This window comes from Numenius arquata, chromosome W, assembly GCF_964106895.1.
Source record: "Numenius arquata chromosome W, bNumArq3.hap1.1, whole genome shotgun sequence".
Classification (NCBI taxonomy): domain Eukaryota; kingdom Metazoa; phylum Chordata; class Aves; order Charadriiformes; family Scolopacidae; genus Numenius; species Numenius arquata.
Genome location: NC_133615.1, coordinates 21,815,153 through 21,840,932, shown reverse-complemented (window position 1 = coordinate 21,840,932; position 25,780 = coordinate 21,815,153). Strand labels below are relative to the sequence as shown.

The 25,780-nt window shown below is 47.5% G+C and overlaps 1 protein-coding gene across 1 annotated transcript in view; it reads left to right on the top strand.

Moving 5' to 3' along the window:
* The window catches only part of LOC141476645 (protein Hook homolog 3-like), a 170,604-nt gene that overhangs the window by 44,120 nt on the left and 100,704 nt on the right, over positions 1-25,780 (top strand). The window contains exon 4 of the mRNA XM_074165428.1: positions 14,162-14,212. Coding sequence (XP_074021529.1) covers positions 14,162-14,212 — 51 coding nt within the window. The remainder of the gene's footprint in view (positions 1-14,161; positions 14,213-25,780) is intronic.

The window sequence follows — 25,780 nt, the reverse complement described above, 5'->3', positions numbered from 1 at the left end:
TCGTGTGCCTTGGTACCAATGACTGGAGAAAGCTGAGTGAGAAAAATCAAGTGCCAGCCACTGGAGTGGGACATGGGAGTGGAGCACCTGTGTGTCTGTACTGCCAGCAACTGGATCGAATGCTGTCGAGGTGCGAGTTGAGTGTATGATCACTACTGAATATCAAGGCAGACTAGCCAGTGACTAGATGAAGTGACCTGGGAGTCAGGGGGCTGTGTGTATCTCTGAGGATGAGCCCATGGTAGGAGCTGGCTATCAGAGGGACTAGGGGAGTCCCAGCCAGCTGCCGGAGAGACCGTAGGGTCTGGGGGTCTCTTAAGGGTGAAACCCACTTGTGTATGTCTGTAAGGGTGAGACTATGGGGGGGGGGGTTGGCTACTAGGGAACCAAGAGAGTTCCAGACAGCTCTGTGCACATGTGTGTGCGTGTGTGTGAGACTGTCTCTACCAGTAACTTGAGTGGGGCTGCAGCCTCAGGGGCTCATATGTCCAAGTGCCAGCAAGTGGGGAGACTGGGATCCAGGGGCAGCTACTGGGCAGACTGAATATCTGAGCCCTGCTGCTGGAGGTATCCACATTATACATATGTACGTACATTCCCACTCCATCCTACTCAGCCAGAGAGGGGAGCAGCATGAGGCCATTGGTGCTCTTTGTATTTGTGTGAGTGCTGAGTGTATCTATCTGTGTATATACGTGGTGTATATGTGTGCTTTGTGTGTGCATGCCTACTGGAAATACATCTTCAGCCTCGCTACTGATTGGACCTGGGGGCATGGATCTGGGGCAGCCTCGCGTCTCTTGGGCTATTGAATCTGGCCTGATATTCACCTAACATCAAGAAGATAATTAGTATCTAACATAGTTATTTCTGTTTCTTTGTCTTTAATTTCTGAGGCACTCTATGTCCCAACATAAGTATAATCTGGAAATGTGTTCAGAGCTACCTCCTTTAAAAATATATCTTGGTTTCCAATTAAACTCAAGTGCCAATACCTGCCCATGCCAAAAAAAGATACAGGCATGTTCTTAGGACTTCTTTTCATGGAAGACAGTTGTGTGCGTGATCAGGGTGGGGTGAGCCCCAAAGCTAATAGGTTGATGTCTTTATTTGTCCCCTATATTTGAAGTGGAGAGACAAAGATTCCTGCAGAATGCAGTTCAGAGCAGAAACTCTAATGTAGGCCATTGGAATTGTGGAGACAGATGACTTGGGACCAGTCGGGAGCCAGTTGGGAGCTTATGGGTCAGGATTAGAGGGCAGAATAACATGGGTGATATTGTGATGGGCGTCTGCTGCAGACTGCCTAATCAGGAAGAAGAGGCCTTCTTCAGACAACTGGAAGAAGCCTCACGTTCACAAGCCCTGGTCCTGATGGGGGACTTTAACTACCCTGATATCTGCTGAAAGGGCAACTCAGCAGGGCACAAGAAATCTAAGAGATTTCTAGAGTACATTGATAACAACTTCCTGACACAGGTGATTGAGGAGCCAACAAGGAAAAGTGCTCTGCTGGACTTCATACTTAAAAGCAATGTAGAACTGGTTGGGGTTGCAAAAATTGGAGGTAGCCTTGACTGCAGTGACCATGAGATGTTGGAGTGAACTCCTAAGAGGATCCTAAGAGGAGGGAGCAGAGTAAAAAGCAGGACCACAAACCTGGACTTCAGGACAGCAGACTTTGGCTTCTTCAGGTATTTACTTGGAAGAATACTATGGGATATGGGTTGTATCCATGAGTGCTGAGGGAGCTGGTTGATATAATTGCGAAGACACTCTAAATTGTCTTTGAAAGGTTGTGGTGACTGGGAGAGAGGTTCCTGAGGACTGGAAGAGAGCAAAGATCACCCCTATCTTCAAGAAGGGCAAGAAAGAGAACCCAGGGAACTACAGGCTGGTCAGCCTTGCGTGGGAAGGTGATGGAGCAGCTAATCCTGGAAACCAGTTACAGGCACATGAAGGACAAGAAGGTGATCAGGAGTAGTCAGCATGGATACATGAGAGTAAGAGAACAGGTTGAGGCCCCATATAAATCAGAGGACCCCCTCCCCTCTTGTCACCAAGCAATAGGAGGAGATTTCAGAGAAGAGGGGGAATGGAAACAGGTCCCTGCTCAGGGAAGCAGGCGGGTCCCCTCCCGGCCCCTCCCACCTTCCCAGTTGCCCTTGCAGAACAGGTATGGAGTCCTGCAGGAGGAACTGGCTGTTGGAGAGGAGGACGGTACACCCAGGCTGGAGAAGTCAGAAAGAACAAGTCACCATAGACCCGGCATCACTACTAGCTCCAAAAGGAAAAGCAGACGGGTCGTTGTTGTGGGTGACTCTCTACTGAGGGGGGCAGAGGGACCAATATGCCGCCCTGACCCACTTCACAGGGAAGTCTGCTGCCTCCCTGGGGCACAGGTTAGGGACATGTTGGACAAACTTCCTGCCCTGGTAAAGCCCTCTGATTATTACCCCCTTTTAGTATTTCAGATGGGTAGTGAGGAAGTGGGTAGAAGGAGGCCAAAATCAATTAAAAGAGATTTTAAAGCCTTGGGACGGCTGCTTAAGGGATCGGGAACGCAAGTTGTGTTCTCCTCTATCCCTTCAGTGGCAACCATGAATGAGGAAATTAATAGGAAGAGGCAACAGGTCAACTCGTGGCTCTGGGACTGGTGTTATTGGCAGGGCTTTGGGTTTTTTGAGCATAGGCTCAAGACACCTGGCCTGCTGGTGGCAGGTGGGATGCACCTGTCCCAGAAGGGGAAAAGAATTTTGGGGCAGGAGTTAGCAGGGCTCATTGGTAGGGATTTAAACTAGATATGAGGGGGGAAGGGGAGCTAACTGGGCCTGTCAGGATTAAACCCAAGGGAAGCACGCCAAGGCTTGAAGGATGCTGGATTAGTGAGGACTCTCGCTCTGTCATTTCATTTGAGAAAAGGGATAGACGTTTAGAAATTTCTGCTTGCGAACAATAGGAAAACCCTATCCCGAAAGGGGAAAAGGGTACTAGGCCAGGAGTTAACAAAGCTCATGGACAGAGCTTTAAACTAGAGGTGGAGGGGGAAGGGGATAAAACCAGGCCCACTGGTAATGAGCATGGGGGTAAAGGGCCAAGGATGAGGGTGAAATCGGGAGCCCAGCTCAAGTACATCTATGCTAATGCACGTAGCATGGGCAACAAACAGGATGAGCTGGAAGCCATTGTGCAGCAGGACAGCTATGACGTAGTCGCCATCACGGAAATGTGGTGGGATGACGGTCACGACTGGAATGCTGCGATGAATGGCTATAAGCTCCTCAGAAGGAATAGGCAAGGAAGGAGAGGCGGGGGTGTGGCTCTGTACATTCGGGAGTGTTTTGACTGTATAGAGCTAGATTCCAGTGACGACAAAGTTGAGTGTTTATGGTTAAGGATGAAGGGGAAGACTAACAAGGGGGATTTTGTGCTGGGAGTCTGCTATAGACCACCCAACTAGGATGAGCAGGTTGATGAAGTATTCTATAAGCGGCTGGCTGAAGTCTCGCAATCGCCAGCCCTTGTTCTGGTTGGGACTTCAACCTACCGGATATCTGCTGGAAATATAACACAGCAGAGAGCAGGCAGTCTAGGAGGTTCCTCGAGTGTATTGAAGATAACTTCCTGACACAACTGGTAGGTGAGCCTACCAGGGGAGGCACCTCGCTAGACCTACTTTTCACAAACAAAGAAGGACTAGTGGGAGATGTGGAGGTCAGAGGCCGTCTTGGTCTTAGCGATCATGAAATGGTCAAGTTTTCAATTCTTAGTGAGGTAAGGAAGGGGGTTAGCAAAACCTCCACCTTGGACTTCCGGATGGCTGACTTTAGCCTGTTCAGAACCCTGGTTGGGAGGGTCCCTTGGGAGGTAATCCTGCGGGGCAAAGGGGTCCAGGAAGGCTGGACGCTCTTCAAGAAGGAAATCCTAAAGGCCCAGGAGCAGGCTGTCCCCATGAGGCGCAAGATTAAAGGGCGGGGAAAATGGCCGGCCTGGTTGAACAAAGAGCTTTTGATGAGACTTAGGGAAAAAAGGAAGGTTTACCACCTTTAGATGAAGGGACAAGCAACTCAGGAGGAGTACAGAGATCTTGTTAGGTTATACAGAGAAAAAATTAGGAAGGCAAAAGCCCAGCTGGAACTCAACCTGGCCATTAATATAAGGGACAGCAAAAAAAGTTTTTATAAATACGTCAACAAAAAGAGAGTCAGGGAGAATCTCCATCCCTTACTGGATGCGGGGGGAAACACTGCAACCAAGGACGAGGAGAAGGCTGAGATCCTTAATGCCTTCTTTGCCTCTGTCTTCAATAGTCGGACCAGCTACCCCCAGGGTGTTCAGCCTCCTGGGCTGGAAGATAAGGATGGAGAGCAGAACAACCCCCCCATAATCCAGGAGGAAGTAGTTAATGATCTGCTTATGCACCTGGACACGCATAAGTCCATGGGGCCGGATGGGATTCACCCAAGAGTACTCAGGGAGCTGGCGGGAGAGCTCACCAAGCCTCTCTCCATTGTCTATCAACGATCCTGGTCAACAAGAGAGGTACCAGCTGACTGGAGGGTGGCCAATGTGAAGCCCATCTACAAGAAGGGCCGGAAGGAGGATCCGGGAAACTATAGGCCTGTCAGCCTGATCTCGGTACCAGGAAAGATCATGGAGAGGATCATCTTGAGTGAGCTCTCACGGCAAGTGCAGGGCAGCCGAGGGATCAGGGCCAGCCAGCATGGGTTTATGAAAGGGAGGTCCTGCTTAACCAACTTGATCTCTTTCTATGACCATGTGACCCGCCTTCTCGATGAGGGGAAGGCTGTGGACGTTGTCTACCTGGACTTTGGTAAGGCCTTTGACACCATCCCCCACAGCGTTCTCCTGGAGAAGCTGGCGAATCATGCCATAGACAAGTGTACTCTTCACTGGGTAAAAAACTGGCTGGATGGCCGTGCCCAGAGAGTTGTGATTAATGGGGTGAAATCTTGTTGGCAGCTGGTCACCAGTGGTGTCCCTCAGGGCTCAGTTTTGGGGCCAGTATTGTTTAATATCTTTATTGATGATCTGGATGAGGGGATTGAGTGCACCCTCAGTAAGTTTGCAGGCGACACCAAGCTAGGTGGGAGTGTTGATCTGCTTGAGGGTCGGAAGGCTCTACAGAGGGACCTGGACAGGTTGGATCAATGGGCCAAGGCCAATGGGATGAGGTTTAATAAGGCCAAGTGCTGGGTCCTGCATTTCGGTCACAACAACCCCAGATAACGCTACAGGCTTGGGGAAGAGTGGCTGAAGAGCTGCCCAGCAGAAAAGGACCTGGGGGTGTTGGTGGACAGCCAGCTTAACATGAGCCAGCAGTGTGCCCAGGTGGCCAAGAAGGCCAACAACATCCTGGCCTGTATCAGGAATAGCATGGCCAGCAGGAGCAGGGAAGTGATCATCCCCCTGTACTCAGCCCTGGTGAGGCCTCACCTTGAGTACTGTGTTCAGTTCTGGGCCCCTCACTACAGGAAGGACATTGAGCTGCTGGAGTGTGTCCAGAGGAGAGCCACCAAGCTGGTGAGGGGTCTAGAGAACAAGTCATATGAGGAGAGGCTGAGGGAACTGGGCATGTTTAGTTTGGAGAAGAGGAGGCTGAGGGGAGACCTCATTGCCCTCTACAACTCCCTGAAAGGAGGTTGTAGAGAGGTGGGTGTTGGCCTCTTCTCCCAAGTGAATAATGACAGGACCAGAGGAAATGGTCTAAAGTTGCGGCAGGGGAGGTTTAGATTAGATATTAGGAAGAATTACTTTACTGAGAGAGTGGTCAGGCACTGGAACAACCTGCCCAGGGAGGTGGTGGAGTCGCCATCCCTGGAGGTATTTAAGAAATGTGTAGACGTGGCACTTAAGGGCATGCTCTAGTGCCCAAGATTGTTGGTTTGCGTCTGTTTGTGGGTGGGTGTTGTGTGTGGTTGTGGGTGTTTGTTTTGGTTTTATTTTGGTTTTGGTGTTTGGTGTTGTGGTTTTTTTCCTTTTTTTTTTTTTTTTTGTGGTTGGACTCGATGATCTCAAAGGTCCCTTCCAACCAAGAAGATTCTGTGATTCTATGATTCATGAAGGAGAAATCATACCTGACCAACCTGATAACCTTCTACAGTGAAGTGACTAGTTTGATGGATGAGGGGCAAGCAGTAAGTCTTGTTTTCCTTTACTTTAGTAAAGCCTTTGACATTGTCTCCCTTAATATCCTCATAGAGAAGTTGACAAAGTACAGGTTAGATAAATGGACAGTGACGTGGACTGAGAATTGGCTGAACGGCCAGGGTTGTGAACAGTGGCACAAAGTGCAGTTGGAGGCAAGTCACTAGACATGGCCCTGTCGATACTGGGGCCAATAGTGTTTAACCTCCTCATTAATGCGGCCAGCCAGGAAGAGAAGTGGCAGAGGTCCGCATGTGAACATCCTTTAGAGTGCAGCAGGGGGGTCACAGTTGCATTGTGGAGGAGGGGGGATGGGACAACAACCCCCAACCATTTCCCCCCAGTACAATTATATATTACATCAATGCCTATTCAAGTTTCCCATTGGTGGTCTTTGTTTGACACTTTTGGCATTGATTGGAATATGCTTAATTAGGTGCAGATTTTGCACACTAATTGGATACTAAGCCTTGTACACATCTGTTACTGAGTAATATTTATCAGATATTGAAATGACTGTTATTTGCTTATTATCTATCATGTTTGTTCTAATATGGAGTCAGTCTAGAAACTACCAGATGGATGTGGGGGAGGGAATGGCAAACTAAACAGAGCAGGAAACTAAAACTGCAAAGCAGTGCAGTGAGAAGGTAGAGGAAAAACATGGCCCATTGTTTTCTGTGGTACTTTCTGCAGCAGCCTGAGGCAAATTACAAACTGGAAGCTTTTTAATGAATCAAGTTTGAAACTGATATTCCTATTCCAATTAATACAGTATTATTTGCAATGGTATGAATCATAGAATCATAGAATCATAGAATGGCTAGAGTTGGAAAGGACCTTAAAGATCATCTAGTTCCAACCCCCCTGCCATGGGCAGGGACACCTCTCACTAGAGCAGGTTGCTCAAAGCCCCATCCAGCCTGGCCTTGAACACTTCCAGGGATGGGGCATCCACAACTTCCCTGGGCAACCTGTTCCAGTGCCTCACCACCCTCACTGTAAAGAATTTCTTCCTTATATCTAATCTAAATCTCTTCTCTTCCAATTTAAAGCCATTGCCCCTTGTCCTGTCACCACTCTTCCTGACAAAGAGTCCCTCTTCAGCTCTTCTGTAGGCTCCCTTCAGGTATTGATAGGCTGTTATAAGGTCTCCCCGGAGCCTTCTCTTCTCCAGGCTGAACAACCCCAGCTCTCTCAGTCTGTCTTCATAAGAGAGGTGCTCCATCCCTCTGATCATCCTCGTGGCCCTCCGCTGGACCCGTTCCAACAGGTCCATGTCCCTTCTGTGTTGCGGACTCCAAAGCTGGACACAGTACTCCAGGAGGGGTCTCACGAGCGCAGAGTAGAGGGGCAGAATCACCTCGCGAGACCTGCTGGCCACACTTCTCTTGATGCAGCCCAGGACACGGTTGGCTCTCTGGGCTGCCAGTGCACACTGTCTGCTCATGTTGAGCTTCTCATCCATAAGCACTCCCAAGTCCTTCTCCTCGGGGCTGCTCTCCAGCCATTCTCCACCCAACTTGTATTTGTGCCTGGGGTTGCCACATCCCAGGTGCAGGACCCTGCACTTGGCTTGGTTGAACTTCATGCAATTTGCACGAGCCCACCTCTCCAGCCTGTCTAGGTCCCTCTGGATGGCATCCCTTCCCTCCAGCGTGTCAACTGCGCCACCGAGCTTGGTGTCATCAGCAAACTTGCTGAGGGTGCACTCTATCCCACTGTCCATGTCACCGACAAAGATGTTAAATAGTACTGGTCCCAGTACCGACCCCTGCGGAACACCACTCGTTACTGGCCGCCACCTGGACATTGAGCCATTGATTGTAACCCTTTGGATGCAGCCATCCAGCCAGTTCCTTATCCACCGAGTGGTCCATCCATCGAATCCATGAGTTTCCAATTTTGAGACCAGGATGTCGTGCGGGACAGTGTCAAATGCTTTGCATAAGTCCAGGTAAATGACGTCAGTCGCTCTGCCCTTGTCTACCAGGTCTGTGGCAGTATTGTAAAAGGCCACCAAATTTGTCAGGCACGATTTGCCCTTGGTGAAGCCATGTTGGCTGTTTCCAATCACTTCTTTATTCTCCATGTGCCTTAGCAAGGATTTCAGGAGGATCTGCTCCATGATCTTGCCAGGCACAGAGGTGAGACTGACCGACCTGTAGTTTCCCGGGTCTTCTTTGTTTCCTTTTTTGAATATTGGAGTTATGTTCCCTTTTTTCCAGTCAGTGGGAACTTCACCAGACTGCCACGATTTCTCAAATATGATGGAGAGGGGCTTAGCAACTTCGTCCGCCAGTTCTCTCAGGACCCGTGGATGGATTTCATCAGGTCCCATGGACTTGTGCACCTTCAGGTTTTTTAAGAGGTCTCGAACCTCGTCTTCTTGTACTGTGGGTGGTTCTTCATTCCCAGAGCCCCTGTTCTTGCCCTCCGTGACTTGGGCAGTGTGGTTAGGTCCCTTGCCAGTGAAGACTGAGGCAAAGAAGTCATTCAGTAGCTCAGCCTTATCCATATCCTGGGTGACCAGGTCTCCCGTTTCCTTCCGGAGAGGGCCCACAACTTCCCTAGTCTTATTTTTATCCCTGATATATCTATAGAAGTTCTTCTTGTTATTTTTCACATCCCTGGCTAGATTTAGTTCTGCCTGGGCTTTCGCTTGCCTGATCAGGTTTCTGGTGACTCGGACAGCTTCTCTGTATTCTTCCCAGTCTACCTTTCCCTGCTTCCACCCTCTATAGGCCTCCTTTTTGGTCCTGAGTTTGTCCAGCAGTTCCTTGTTCATCCAATTGATGAAAATCAATTGATATAATTCTTAAATTTGCTGTAGACTTTGGTTATGACAGTGCATGATCACTGAGAGAGGTCGTGGGGCCTGGACCATTTGGCTATCATCTGGGAAATTTTTGAAGTTCTTAGACCAAAAATGGTGTGTTTGATGGCAGGAGAGGGGGGTTAAACCTGGAGATAAACTAATGGTTTGTGTACATCCAATTAAAAGAGCTACAGGAACAGCTGTTGTCTGCAGACTGTCATGTAGCATCTCTATTTCTTACCTTAGGTTACCAGAGTGTTTGGTATGTCATTTTAGATGTTTAGGTGAATGTTTCGGTATAACTTTAGGTTCAATGATTATGAAGACAATGATGAACATTGCCCAGGGATGTTTTATATATGCTTGTAGTTGGTCAGGTTTTGACTCCTGCTTCTGTAAGGTGTGGGTTTAGTAGGAATGCCATGGTCAGACCATCACCATTTTTAAGTTCAGGGCTCTCCTTTATCTTTTGGGATTAATAGCCTGTTGCATTCTTGAACTTTTCTTTGGAGAGAAACAGTTTAGCTTTCAGCAGCTCTCATTTTGACTTTGCTGGAGTTCATAATTTGTCCTTGAATATCAGTATAGTGCTTCCTAATTTGTATTCTGCTGTGTGTTCTCATATCTTTTTGGAAGATAGATAATTTAAAGAGTCTGTCCAATGTCAAAAGTTTATTATATGTGGGAGACTGGCTAGCTGAGAAGGGTCACGTAGACATGATCCAGCTGGCCGAGCAAGAACTTGAGAAACATCAGATTCAGCCCCCGTAACTGCTGAGCTGGCAAGGACACCCTGTCCTTGACTGTAATTGTTGTATGATAACAGGGAGATTGCAACTGCTCAGGCATGGGAAAAGAGGATGAAAGTAACTGTAAAGAAGGAACTAAGGGTGGGGTTGAAGTTTGGAGGACAGGCCAATCAGAAAGATGTATTGCAGAATATGTATTAGCTAATTATAACGAAGCATAAAAGACGGCTGTACTATTCAATAAACGAAGCTTGCTGATCACTCATATTGAGTGACCCTGTCTTCCCTCCGTCGCGACAAATGGCGCCCGAACAGGGACCCTAGAGAGGGCTGAACCTGCAAGCCACGAGTCGACGGAGCCTGGGTACCGGTCCTGAAAGCAGCGCAGGAGGCGAAAGGGATTAAGGGATTGATCCCCGCGCCCGGGAGCACCTATAGAGGGTCCCGCTGGCCACGCGCCACCGAGGTCTTGCAAAGGCTGCAACAGCACTGACGAAGGTATGAATAGACAAGCGGCGTACGATTTGCTCAAATGCTTTTTAGAAAAGCGGAGCGTTCAGGGTATAGATTGTAAAAGGGAGTTGCCTGGGTTATCAGCGTATGGAGTAGCGAGAGGTTGCTTTGATAATCCAGATACGGTTTTTGAACACGAGGAATGGCGTAAATATGAGGATAAATTGTTTGACAAAGTTATATGCGATAATAAAACAGCCAAAAAGTTGATAAAGCCGTGGCGGGCAGTCGCTAACGCCCTGTTGCAACACCGAGCTGAGAAAAAAAAAAAAAAAAAGAGAAAAAAAAAAAAAGAGAGGAAAAAAAAAAGAGGAGAAAAAAAAAAAAAAAAGGAATCCCTTCATATATGGGTATTAAGCAAGGAAGAGAGGAGCCATTTGGTTTGTTTATTGATCGAGTAGCAAACGCCATACAGGCGGCCGGGGTGCCCGATTATCTCAAAGGCACTATACTAAAGCAGTGTGCTATACAAAATAGTAATCCGGCCATGCGTAACATCTTGGCTACATTGCCAGGGACATGGACCATCGAGGAAGGACTAGAAAGAATGGCACAGGTACCGGTGGGGCCACAGGCAATGTTAGTTGAGGCAGTAAAGGAGCTAGGGAATAGTTTAAAGGAACACGCGCAGGCTACGCAGAGTCAGGTTTTAGCAGCTCTTGCTCCTTTGCAAACCTCTGCTGGGCGGTCAAATGCCCGCGGCACACCTCGTTTGCGGTGCTTCTGTTGCGGCGTTGCCGGACACATGAGGCAGGACTGCAATGCCAGCTCCGTGTGGTGCAAGAACTGTCGATCAGGCACTCACAACAAAGCTGCCTGTCGTCGAGCTGGATCGGGAAACGGACGACCCAGCGGGAAAAGCCGCCCCGCGCCGACACAAAAAGCGGCTGCCTACCCAGCAGCGCACAACCCCTTCCTCTCCGGCCAGCCACAAGCGGAAGCCTCGGAACGGATCCTGCAACGCCAGTGCAGCTTACTGAGCAACAAAGACAAATGCTGCAACAAATAGCTTCCATGGTAACTACGCGTTCCACGCATCGGCGTGTTGAAGGTCTGCCCATTGACTTGACTGTTTTATGTGGTGAGCAATATCTTATGGCAGCCTTAACTCAGCAAAAAAAAAAACAAACGGGGGAGAAGCAGGGGTCCACCACTATCGTATTGGAATGGATAGCCCCTCCGCTACAACCACGGCGGATAATACAGGAAAAAATTGCCACGCTAGCAGATCTGATCAGGAAGGGTCGGTGCCGTATCCTACAGGTGGATGGCACCCCACCAAGCACAATATGGGTGCCAATAAAGCAAATTGACCTGGAATGGTACTTGCAGAATTCCAAGGAACACGATTGTATGAAAGTGAGGAGCAAAAGACCATGGCAAGGGTGTGCTGGAAGATCACCAGGGAGGTTAACAGAATCCTTGGGCAACAACAATCACAAATGTTGACCAGAGTGTGCGGGGATGGCATTAAGGTCCCCCGCCTGTGGATGGTCAGTCCCCTGGATTGGGGGGAGTTGTGTCATCGTTTTGCTACTATGCCTCCTCGCCAACGGACCCCACGGCAACGCGGGCGGCGTCACTGCCGTCAGCCTCCACGAAGTTCAACCAACTAAAAACATGTGGGTCACGTGGGCCAACCAAACAGGGCAGACCTCCTTTTGTCTGTCCCTCGCCTCGGCTACTGATCCCTTTCGAACCTGTTTGTTTGGCGCGCCTATAGGAGACCCTGAGCATCTAGCCACTGTAATGAAAGGGTTCTTTACAGGCAACTGTACTAACCAAGACAAGGTGTCTGAAACTGCATCATGCATAATTAATAGCCTTAATGTTACGCTAGGCCCCTGCTATCTGGGCCAACTAACACTGTTTGCTCCAGATATACATACCCTCAGATATCATACTAGAAGTAGACGATCTCTTTCTACCCTAGGTTCTGATTGTAATGACAATGTGGAGTTGTGGGGGACAGCAACTAACATAGTCGCCTCTATCATCCCCGCTGTTGGGACCGCACATGCTTTAGCTAACATAAAGAAGCTTGCTTGTTGGGCAGTTAAGCAATCTAATGTAACCACGCAAATAATTATGGAATTAAGGAAGGTCTTCGTTGGGTTGGTATCATTATACTGATTTTGATAGCAGTACGTGTAGTACTGGGATGTGTAGTTAAGAAAGTTGAACAAGTCACCAAAAAGGTATTACTTGCCCAAAATAAAAATGGGGGAATTGTGGGAGACTGGCTAGCTGAGAAGGGTCGCGTAGACATGATCCAGCTGGCCGAGCAAGAACTTGAGAAACATCGGATTCAGCCCCCGTAACTGCTGAGCTGGCAAGGACACCCTGTCCTTGACTGTAATTGTTGTATGATAACAGGGAGATTGCAACTGCTCAGGCATGGGAAAAGAGGATGAAAGTAACTGTAAAGAAGGAACTAAGGGTGGGGTTGAAGTTTGGAGGACAGGCCAATCAGAAAGATGTATTGCAGAATATGTATTAGCTAATTATAACGAAGCATAAAAGACGGCTGTACTATTCAATAAACGAAGCTTGCTGATCACTCATATTGAGTGACCCTGTCTTCCCTCCGTCGCGACAATTATATATATTAATATCTCTTGTTTTAAAGCAAGTAAAAATTTGGGCATTCTGTTTCATTTACCCTCCCTCCTCCCTCTGTTATAGTTTTGCATTTCATGTCACAACTTGTATGATGTTGTCAGTAGTATGCATCTTGTGAAGTGTAATCACCTGTGGTATAAAACTTTGTCATAGGACAGTATGCTATTTAGGTCTGAGATAAAATGAATTGAACTGGGACATGATTACCCAGGAAAATTCAACTTTCTAACCATTCTCTTCATCCTTCTTCAGGAAGTCTTTACAGAAGTTATTTATTTAAACTTACTGTCAAATGAGATAACACATTGCTTCCATTGTTTAAATTTTTTGCTAAATATTTTATGACAATAATAGGCTAAGAATCTGTAGAAGTTATTTTCAACCAGAAGATTTATTCTAAATATATATATTCTAAATATAACCTATGAGATCCATACAGTATCTTCATAATTTTTAATACATGCTCTATTGGATACTGATACCCTTCAGTACTAGAGAAATCTGGCATAAATACAAGCCTCCTGCTTATATGGAATTTAATTTTGGCGTTGGTTGTGCAAGTGTTACAGTAGTTATCTTTGCATGGGATTGAAGACGCTGCCAAGAAATGTGGAATTTTGTCTTGATTATTGTAAGGAAGGAATTTAATTGTAAAGAAGTCATAGATTGGCAACGAAAAAATGTAGGAACCAGGAGAAATAATTAATGAGAACATGAAAAAATAAATTTCTGTAGCTTAGAGAGGAAAGAGTATGATTGAGCAGTGAAATATGAGCTTATTAGGGGGTTTTGCTTGGAGGTGTATGTTTCTAGAGAGTAAGAAGATTCACCAGGACATTTCAAGAAAAGCAGAGAGGAAAAGAAAATTTTATTTTTAAAATATAAAACCATCTGAAGATAAACAAGTACTCTAGAGAAGACTTCTTTTAGAAAATCATAGTGTCTGATCTAAAACCCATCCAAGACAATGTGGTGTGTAATTTTCAGGGAGTGTGTGGTCTTTTAATATACTTAATTGGGTTCCATTGTTTCATGTGAACTTGTGATAACATCTAGAAATTTGATCACAAGGGACTGCTGCATAACTTACTTTATGCTAATTTAAACTGTTCAGACAGAAATTCTTATGGGAACTTAAACAGACATATATTGCGTGATTCTTGATGGTAGGGTCTGGGAGGTTTTTTGTGTGTGATTGTCTACTCTTTGACCATATAGTATTTGTGTAACTTATCATCTATTTAGGTGTTCCCTGCATTTTTAACATATTTCCTTCCTCTTCCTGTCATAGGTAAGCAACTTGAAGAAAATTTTAAAAGGGATACTGGATTATAACCATGAGGTAAGAGCAGTCTTAAGTAATCTACATTCACTTTTCTTTTGTTATTCTCTTCAATGTACAATATAGTCTGCTGATTTATTAGATCTGGACTTTTTCAGTGTTGGACACTCAAGGAGTTTTGTAGCCTGTTCTCTCTCAAAATTGATTGCCCACATTACCATACAATCATGTATGTTGGAAGGTACCTCCAGAGGTCATGTAATCCAACCTTCTGCTCAAAGCAGGGCCAACAAGAGCTGGTTGCTCAGGGCCTTGTCCAGTTGAGGTTTGAATACCTCCAAAGATGGAGATCCCACAGCCTCTCTGGGCTGGAGTTCCAGCATTTAACCACCCTCATGGGGAAAAAATTTTTTCTTATATCAAATCAGAATTTCCTCTGTTGCAACTTGTGTCTGTTGCCTCTCGTCCTATCACTGTGCATTTTCTCTACATCCTCCCATTAGGTAGTTTTAGACAGCCATAAAAATCTCACCTGAGCCTTCTCTTCTCAAGGCTGAACAAACCCAGATCTCTCAGCTTTTCCTTGTACATCACATGCCCCTGATCATCTTGGTGGCCCCCACTGGACTCATTACAGTATATCCATATCCATCTTTTACTGAGGAGCCCAGAACTAGACACAGGACTCCAGGTGTGGTCTCACAAATGCTGAATAGAGGGGAAGAATCACTTCCCATGATGTGTTGGCTATGCTTTTGCTAATATCTGGTTGGCCTTCTTGGCTGCAAGGACACACTGCTGCTTCCTGTTCAACTTGTTGTCCACCAGGACCCCCAGGTTCTTTTCTGCAATGTTTCTTTCTAGCCAGTTGGCCCCAGCCTGTACTGGTGTAGAGTGTTATTCCTCCCCAGGTGCAGGACTTGGCATTTGTCCTTGTTGTATTTCATGAAGTTCCTGCCAGCCCATTTCTCCAGCCTGTTAAGGTCTCTCTGTGATGAAACGGGGAAAAGGACTTCACTGAGAGGTTCAAATTAACAATTTATTTGGACTTCACTCACAGGTCCAATACATCACTATTGCGAGTTCTATGTGTACAATGGCGATTACACTATTGCAATTTAAAAGCAATTCACAGAATACACTATTGCAACCTACAAGTGATCCCGAAAAGTAACAACACAAACCACAAGCGCGCTAGATATTAATACCTTAAAAGAGTGCACAAATCACGATCTTAATAGCATGCCGTATACCATACGTATGTTTCTTTATCACTTACCCTTTCTCTCAGGTAAGGTCGCTCAATCCCTGGGAAGTTACCCTGTACAGCTTCCTGGACAAGGGAGGGGGACGAATCTCCTACAGGCCAGCTGTATCGCTGGAAGATTCCCCATTTTTCTCCTCAAACCTTGCGGTTTATATTTCCTGATTCTGTGGGGGTGCAGGATTATGCCTGAGTGGATTACACTATCTGGGATGTTTACCTCTGGTGGTGTGATGGCTAAGTCTCTGTTGCCAATTTTGTGATGTCTAGCACTCAAAGTCATGGGACTAGTGGTGGGATGGGACTCAGGGCATTTTATTTGTTAAGGGAGTTAAGGCTCCATTCGGTTTCAGTTCTTATTGTGATGCAATATTGAGACAAACCCGAGCTGAGCCGTTTTTGCAGCTCCCCCCAAGTTATCTCTGCATAGACAAGGCAAGGCGGAGATGAAGCTGAGTCGGATGACAACCCCCTGCATCTCACCTATTGTGCTCTGAAACCGGTTTGGCTGGGTGCTCCCATACACCCTCTGAGGAGAAGCCCTGCCTTATAGCATATTGATCGTTTCCCCCAATTTGGTATTGTCTGTGAACTTACTGAGTGTACTCCATCCCATCGTCCAGGTTGTTAGTAAAGATATTAAGCAGTACTGGTATCCCTTAAGGATGCTGCTAGTAACCATCTGTCAGTTGGACTTTGTACCACTGATCACAACCCTAAGAGGGTTCAGCCAATTTTCCATCCACCCTATTGTCCTCTTATCCAGTTCATATATCACCAATCTGTCTAAAAAGATACCATGGGAAACTGTGTCAAATGCCTTGTTACAGTCAAGGTATCATAGAATCATAGAATCATAGAATGGTTAGAGTTGGAAGGGACCTTAAAGATCATCGAGTTCCAAACCCCCTGCCATGGGCAGGGACACCTCCACTAGACCAGGTTGCTCAAAGCCCCATCCAGCCTGGCCTTAAACACTTCCAGGGATGGGGCATCCACAACTTCCCTGGGCAACCTGTTCCAGTGTTTCACCACCCTCACAGTAAAGAATTTCCTCCTAATATCTCATCTAAATCTCCCCTCTTCCAATTTAAAACCATTACCCCATGTCCTGTCACTACATCTCCTGACAAAGAGTCCCTCTCCGGCTCTCCTGTAGGCTCCCTTCAGATATTGGAAGGCTGCTATGAGGTCTCCCCGGAGCCTTCTCTTCTCCAGGCTGAACAACCCCAGCTCTCTCAGTCTGTCTTCATAGGAGAGGTGCTCCATCCCTCTGATCATCTTCATGGCCCTCCGCTGGACCCATTCCAACAGGTCCATGTCCTTCCTGTGTTGAGGACTCCAAAGCTGGACACAGTACTCCAGGTGGGGTCTCACGAGCGCAGAGTAGAGGGGCAGAATCACCTCCCGCGACCTGCTGGCCACACTTCTCTTGATGCAGCCCAGGAAGCAGTTGGCTTTCTGGGCTGCCAGTGCGCACTGCCTGCTCATGTTGAGCTTCTCATCCACCAACACCCCCAAGTCCTTCTCCCCAGCCATTGGCCTCAGCCATGGCTCTCTAGCCATTCTCCGCCCAACCTGTATTTGTGCCTGGGATTGCCACGTCCCAGGTGCAGAACCCTGCACTTGGCCTGGTTGAACTTCATGCGATTTGCACGAGCCCATCTCTCAAGCCTGTCCAGGTCCCTCTGGATGGCACCCCTTCCCTCCAGCGTGTCGACCATGCCACCGAGCTTGGTGTCGTCAGCAAACTTGCTGAGGGTGCACTCTATCCCACTCTCCATGTCTCCGACAAAGATGTCGAACAGCACTGGTCCCAGTACCGACCCCTGAGGAACACCACTCGTCACTGGCCGCCACTTGGACATTGAACCATTGACCACAACCCTTTGAGTGCGGCCATTCAGCCAGTTCCTTATCCACCAAGTGGTCCATCCATCGAACCCATGACTTTCCAATTTTGAGACCAGGATGTGGTGCGGGACAGTGTCAAACGCTTTGCATAAGTCCAGGTAGATGATGTCTGTTGCTCTGCCCTTGTCCACCAAGCCTGTGGCAGTATTGTAAAAGGCCACCAAATTTGTCAGGCACGATTTGCCCTTGGTGAAGCCATGCTGGTTGTCTCCAATCACCTCCTTATTTTCCATGTGCCTTAGCAGAGATTCCAGGAGGATCTGCTCCATGATCTTGCCAGGCACAGAGGTGAGACTGACTGGCCTATAGTTCCCTGGGTCTTCCTTTTTTCCTTTTTTGAATATCAGGGTTATGTTCCCCTTTTTCCAGTCAGCAGGAACTTCGCCAGATTGCCACGATTTCTCAAATATGATGGAAAGCGGCTTAGCAACTTCGTCCACCAGCTCCCTCAGGACCCTTGGGTGGATTTCATCAGGTCCCATGGTCCCCAGGTCCCATGGACTTGATGGTTCCTGGCACCTTCAGGTTCCTTAATAGGTCTCGAACCTGATCTTCTCCTACTGTCGGCAGTTCTTCATTCGCAGAGCCCCTGTTTTTTCCTTCCGTGACTTGGGCAGTGTGGTTAGAGCCCTTGCCAGTGAAGACTGAGGCAAAAAAGTTTTTCAGTAGCTCAGCCTTATCCATATCCTGGGTGGCCAGGTCTCCTGTTTCCTTCCGGAGAGGGCCCACAACTTCCCTAGTCTTGCCTTTATCCCTGACATATCTGTAGAAGTTTTTCTTATTGTTTTTGATGTCCCTGGCTAGATGTAATTCTGCCTGGGCTTTCGCTTGCCTGATCTGGTTCCTGGCCACTCGGACAGTTTCTTTATATTCTGCCCATTCTACCCGTCCCTGCTTCCACCCTCTGTAGGCCTCCCTTTTGGTCCTGAGCTTGTCCAGCAGTTCCTTGTTCATCCACACAGGCCTGCTGGCTATTTTGCCTGACTACTTCTTTTTTGGGATGCACCTCTCCTGAGCTTGGAGGAGGCAATCCTTGAATGCCAACCAGCTTTCTCGGGCCCCTCTCCCCTCCAGTTCTTTCTCCCATGCTACCCTGCCAATCAGATCTCTCAGGAGACCAAAGTCTGCTTGTCTGAAGTTCAGGGTAGCGAGCTTGCTGCGCACCCTCCTCGCTGCCCTATGAATCTTGAATTCTACCAAGGTAAATGACATCCACTACTTTCCTCTTAGTCACGAGTTCCCTGTTCATCCATAATAGCCTTCCACGCTTGCCCAACGTCTTGCATGTTGGAATGGACATTTGCTGTGCTTTGAGAAGGATGTCCTTGAAGACCAACCAGCTGTCCTGGGCCCCTTTGCCTTCCAGGGCAGTCTCCCTGGAAACAGATACCTGAACAAGCTGAAATCTGTTCTCCTGAAGTCCAGGGCTGTGATTCTTCTATTTGTCTTTTTAATTTCTGTCAGGGTTTTTAGCTCCACCATTTTTTTGTCACTGCAACTAAGTCTGCCCTTGACTTTCACATCACTTAACAGTTTTTTCTTGTTTGTAAGTAACAGGTCCAGGAGAACATCTCCCCTAGTTGGTTCATCAGTCATCTGCATCAATAAAATTGTTTTCACTACACTTTCAAATTCTCCTGGATTGCTTGCATCTAGACATGTTGCCCTTCCAGCAGATATCTGTGTGTTTTAAGTCTCACAGTACCAGGGCCTGTGATTATGAGGCTGCTTTTTGCTTTCTAAAAGAGGCTTCATATACTTCCTCTTCGCAGTCAGGCTGTCTGTAGCAGACACCTACCACAATGTCACCTGTGTTGATCTGTCTGCTCATCTTGACCAACAGGTTCCTGACTCACTTATCACTCATTCCAAGGCAAAGCTCCATGCATTCAAGCTGCTCCCTTGCATAGAGTATCCATGGCAGCACTCCAGTCATATGAGCTAGCCCCCCACTTCTCTGTGCCTTTCCCATCATACTGTCCCCCATGCCGTGACTTCAGGTTATGGTAATCCTTCCCTGACATACCTAACTTAAAGTCTTCTTCACTATCTTAGTGAGCCTATTGCCAAAGACTCTTTTTGCCCCGCTTTGTCAGATGAATTCTGTACCTGCTCAGCAGTTGTCATTCCTCAAAGTAGGTCTCATGGTCATAAAAATGAAAGCTCTGCCTGCAACACCAGGTTTTGACCTTCTGTGTGCATCCACTCATACCTGAGCCATCTTCCCTCACTGGAGGGATTGAGTAGAACACTTCTGTTCCCCTCAGAGACCTGAGTCTCTGGCAAGCAACAAACCTGCCAAGGTATCAAGTCAGGTCTGCAGATGGACACCTCCATCCCCTGCAGGAGAGAGCCTCCAGTAACTGTCACCCTTCTTATCTTCTTCATGTGGACACTTGGTTGAGGCTCAGCTGGCTCTGATGCCTTCCCTGAAGGGAGGTCATCTTCCTCACTTGTCCCTGGTGCAAATATTCTGTCAGAGCTTCCACATTAGTCTGATATTTAAATTTTGCAATGCAAACAGGAGACATTTTTGATACTCTCTTTTGGTGATGGCCTTAAACAGTGCCTCTGATTTTTCTCCACTGTTCCAACTAAAGACTGCTTCTTTCTCCTCACCTTCCCTGGGAAGAGGAGGAGGAAAGAGCACTTTTACCATCTCCTCATTGTAGTTTTTAATTAAAATGCTTTAATTATTGATTGTTAGAGACTTCCCACTCTGTTATATAGGAGGGTGTTATGCAAATTTAAAGATGAACCACTGCAAATCACAAAGTATTTTTCAGTGGTGAATCTTCAGCTCTAAAATTTGCATCTAGTTTGAGTGATGTTTTGTAGTAAATCGGTTAGCACAGTGTGATGTATAGTCTGTTCACTCATGTTCATTGCATGGGGATATTGCTCATCCCAAGAAACAATATTCACTTCTTATAAATACTATAAGGAAGATGACTGCAAATACAGTGAAGTGCTTTAGAACAAACATTTTTTTTAATAAAAAACCTGACTACCTGAAGTTAGATTCATAAGTCCATATTCAGTAAATGGTCACCCCTCCAAGTGCTGAATATCCATGCTGGTCACCATTTTGAGAATTGATGCTTTATGTCCTGACTTATCTGATCATAGCCGACCTTACTAGAAGGCCATAAGTACATTTTAGAACTAGATTTTTGTGGGTTTTGACATAAGTTTTTCAGTATGTGTCACAGAATCACAGAATGATATGGGGTTGGAAGGGACCTCTGGAGATCAACTAGTCCAACCCCCCCTGCCAAAGCAGGTCCACCTAGAGCAAGTTGCACAGGAACATGTCCAGGCGGGTTTTGAATAATATTGCCACAGAAGGAGACTCCACAACCTCTCTGGGCAGCCTTTTCCAGTGCTCCGCCACCCTCAAAGTAAAGAAGTTCCTCCTCATGTTTAGATGGAACTTCCTATGTTCAAGTTTGTGCCCATTACCTCTTGTCCTGTCACTGGGCACCACTTAGAAAAGACTGGTCCCATCCTCTTGACACCCACCCTTTAAGTATTTATAGGTGTTGATCAGATCCCCCCTCAGTCTTCTCTTCTCCAGACTTAAAAGACCCAAGTCCCTCAGCCTTTCCTCGTAAGAGAGATGTTCTAGGTCCCTAATCATCTTTGTAGCCCTTTGCTGTACTCTCTCCAGCAGTTCCCTGTCCCTCTTGAACTGGAGAGCCCAGAACTGGACACTGTACTCCAGATGCAGCCTCACCAGGGCAGAGTAGAGGGACAGGATAACCTCCCTCGACCTGCTGGCCACACTCTTCCTGATGCGCCCCAGGATGCCATTGGCCTTCTTGGCCACAAGGGCACATTGCTGCCTCATGGTCATCCTGTTGTCCACCAGGACTCCCAGGTCTTTTTCCTCAGAGGTGCTCTCCAGCAGGTCAGCCCCCAACCTGTACTGGTGCATGGGGCATTCCTCCGTAGGTGCAGGACCCTACACTTGCCCTTGTTGAATTTCATCAGGTTCCCCTCTGCCCAACTCTCCAGCCTGTCCAGGTCTCGCTGTATGGTGGCACAGCCTTCTGGAGTGTGAGCCACTCCTCCCAGTTTTGTGTCATCAGCAAACTTGCTGAGGGTACATTCCATCCCTTCATCCAAGTCATTAATGAATATATTGAAGAGGACTGGACCCAGTACTGACCCCTGGGGAACACCACTTGTTACGGACCTCCAACTAGATTCTGGGCCACTAATCACGACCCTCTGAGCTCTGTCTTTCAGCCAGTTTTCAATCCACCTCACTGTCCATTCATCTAACCCATACTCCCTAAGCTTATCTATGAGGATGCTGTGGGAGACTGCTGAAGTCAAGGCAGACAACATCCACCCCCCTCCCCTCATCTATCCATCCAGTCATGCCATCGTAGAAGGCTATCAGGTTGGTCAAGCATGATTTCCCCTTGGTGAATCCGTGTTGACTACTTCTGATGATAGCTTTCTTTTCCTCCATATGCTTTGAGATGACGCCCAGAACGAGTCGTTCCATCATCTTTCCAGGGATGGAGGTGAGGCTGACCGGCCTGTAGTTTCCCAGGTCCTCCTTCTTGCCCTTTTTGAAGACTGGAGTGACATTGGCTTTCCTCCAGTCCTCGGGCACCTCGCCTGTTCTCCAGGACCTTTCAAAGATGACGGAGAGCGGCCCAGCAATGACTTCTGCCAGCTCCCTCAGCACTCACGGGTGCATCCTATCAGGACCCATGGACTTGTGGATATCCAGTTTACTTAACTGTTCCCTAACTTGATCTTCCTCAGCCAAGGGGAAGTCTTCCTTCATCCAGATTTTCTCTGATTCTTCCAAAGTCTGCGGCTCCTGAGGGCTGGCCTGAGCAGTAAAGACTGAAGCAAAGAAGGCATTCAGCAACTCTGCCTTCTCTGCATCCTCTGTCACCATGGCACCCGTCTCATTCGACAGCGGGCCCACATTTTCTTTAGTTTTCCTTTTGCCTTCAATATACTTGAAAAAACCCTTCTTGTTGACTTTGACATCCCTTGCCAATTTTAATTCCAAGGAGGCCTTGGCTTTCCTTGTTTCATCCCTGCATACTCTAACGGCATTCTTGTAATCTTCCCGAGTGGTCAGTCCCTTCTTCCACTCAGTGTAAACTTCCTTCTTCCACTTGAGCTTTTTGAGAAGCTCCCTGCTCAACCACGCAGGTCTCCTGCTTCCTTTGCTTGATTTTTTTCTCTTAGGGATGCACTGATCCTGAGCTTGGAGAAAGAGATATTTGAATATCGACCAGCTCTCTTGAGCCCCCCTACCTTCCAGAGCCCTAACCCATGGGGTTTCTCCTAGCAGTTTCTTGAAGAGGTCAAAGTTAGCCCTCCTGAAATCCATGGTTTCAATCTTACTTCTTGTTTTGCGCGTAGTACCCACAATCCTGAACTCTTATCTTTTCATGATCACTGTAGCCACGGCTGCCCCCAACCTTAATGTTCTCCACCAGTCCCTCTTTGTTTGTCAGTACTAGGTCTCATAGTACACCTCTCCTTGTTGGCTCCTCCACCACCTGAGTCAAGAAGTTATCATCAATACACTGGAGGAACCTCCTGGACTGTACATGCTTGGCTGTGTAGCCTTTCCAGCAGCTATCAGGGTGACTGAAGTCCGTCATGAGAACCAAGGCCTGTAAAGGGTCAAGTTGGAGGCCTGTAACCAGTGGTGTCCCCCAGGGGTCAATACTCGGTCCAGTCCTGTTCAACATATTCATCAATGACCTGGATGAGGGGACAGAGTGTATCCTCAGCAAGTTTGCTGATGATACCAAACTGGGAGGGCTGGCTGACACTCCAGAGGGCTGTGCCGCCATCCAGCATGACCTGGACAGGCTGGAGAGCTGGGCAGAGAAGAACCTTATGAGGTTCAACAAGGGCAAGTGTAGGGTCCTGCACCTGGGGAGGAAGAACCCCAGGCACCAATATAGGTTAGGGATGGACCTGCTGGAAAGTACTTCTGAGGAGAAGGATCTACGGGTCCTGATAGACAGTAAACTATCCATGAGCCAGCAATGTGCCCTTGTCACCAAGAGGGCCAATGGGATCTTGGGCCGCATAGGGAAGAGTGTGGCCAGTAGGTCGAGGGAGGTCATTCTCCCCCTCTCCTCTGCACCGGTGAGGCCACAACTGGAATACTGCATCCAGTTCTGGGCTCCCCAGTTCAAGGGAGACAGGGAACTACTGGAGAGAGTCCAGCGTAGAGCAACAAAGACAGTTAAGGGATTGGAGCATCTCCCTTATGAGGAAAGGCTGAGAGAGCTGGGACTCTTTAGCCTGGAGAAGAGAAGGCTGAGGGGAGACCTTATTAATGCTTACAAGTATCTAAAGGGTGGTTTGAGGGAGGATGGAGCCGGACTCTTTTCAGTGGTTCCCAGTGACAGGACGAGGGGCAATGGGCACAAGCTGGAACATAGGAATTTCCATTCAAATATGAGGAAGAACTTCTTTACGGTGAGGGTGACAGAGCACTGGAACAGGCTGCCCAGGGAGGTTGTGGAGTCCCCTTCTCTGGAGATCTTCAAGACCTGCCTGGATGCAGTCCTGAGTAAAGTGCTCTAGGCAATCCTGCTTTAGCAGGGGAGTTGGACTAGATGATCTCTAGAAGGTCCCTTCCAACTCTGCCAATTCCATGATTCCATGATTGCGAGGCTACTTTCAGCTGACTGTAAAAGGTCTCATCAACTTCCCCATCCTGATCAGGTGCCTGTAATAAACACCCACAACAGTGTCACTCATATTGGCCTGCCCCTTAATCGTTACCCACAAGCTCTCAACTCTCTCTTCATCTGACCCCAGGGAGAGCTTTAGGGACATCTCCTCACTCTCTATCCATTCCTTAACATAGAGGGTAACACCTCCACCCTTCCTTCCTTGCCTGTCCCTTCTGAACAGCTTGTAGCCCTCAATAGCCACACTCCAGTTGTAGGATTCATCCCACCAGGTTTCAGTGATGGCCACTACATCATAGCTTTCCAGCAGCAGGGTAGCTTCCAACTCCTGTTTGTTGCCCATGCTGCATGCATTTGTGTAGAGGCACTTCGGCTGGGCTGTTGGCTGTGCCACCTTCTTAGGGGATGTCGTGGTTTCGGCCGAATTTACCAAAACCGGACCGACAGATGGCCCTTCCCCCCCCTTCTCCCCCCCCTAAAAGAGGAGAGAGGAGGAGAAAGAGATAAGGAGATTCAGAAGTTTAGAATGAACTAAACTACTTTAATGAAGAATTAATATTAAAATAAAAATAAAGAAGAAAATAATGAAATAGATACCATATATACAAAACCATATCAAACTCCCAGGATGACAGTCACGTCACCGGCAGGCACTGGGGAAGTCCCAGACTGGACTCAGTGACGAATGGGAACTGGATTCCAGCTCTGGAGTCAGGAACACACGGATTGGGATCAAAGGCAGATGAACAGAGTCCTCTCCGGACGTCGGCCATCGCAGGAAGAAAGCTGACCCTTTGATCCCTCAGCTTTTATACTGAGCACGGGGCAGATGGGATGGAATACCCCAGTTGGTCAGGTTTGGGTCACCTGTCCTGTCCACTCCTCCCCACTGATGTGACCCCTCTACGTTTTTCCATTTCCGACCCTCTGAGGGGCAAATAATGAAAATGGGCTGACCTTGGTTGTTATAGCAATAAGTATAAGCAAGGGCCTCTCTGCACACCATCCCTTGGCATGGAGCACAAACATTGGTCTTATCATTCTGAGAACGAGCAGTTTTCTCCACAATATGCCGTTAATTTCAGAGAGTTAGAAGAGGCCTAGCTAGAATGTAAAGTTACAGAACGGAAAATTGGTTCGGTTTTACTTCAAACCGGGACACATGCCCAGATCCTACAGTTTCCAATTAAATGCTACCAGTTTCCCCTGACATATGTATATATATGTACATATATATATCCATGCAGGTATAATGTCCTTAGTCTGTGGACCATCACTCTAAAATGTCCCTTGAGTTCATTTAATCCTTAATGACTGAACTCCATCTGTTAGAACAGTCTCTCAGGGCATGCAAGATGGTGTGTGTGGGGCTGGACTGTCGCATGCTGTATTTCTGGGGCTTGCAGCTGATGTATCCGGTGCAGCTCATGTCCATGGTCCATGGGTTGAAGATGTCGATCTCAATGAAGTTGCTGGGCGCCAGCTGCTGAGGTCAGTTCTGATCCCTTCATTGCTGCACTTTACTTGGTTTTTCATCAGAGTCCATTTGTCATTAGTTTGGGTGATTCTTACTATAGTACAACCAATAGCAGTTACAGAAATGAGACGTACAGTGGCAGGGTCATTTAGCAATTAACATCATACAGTTTCATTCATTGGCTATTTTCACCCAAAATCAGGTCCCCGTGAGGTACACATTGAACTTCCCCATCCTTCCACATCACCCACCAAGTGCACTCAGGTCCTTGAGCAAAGGCA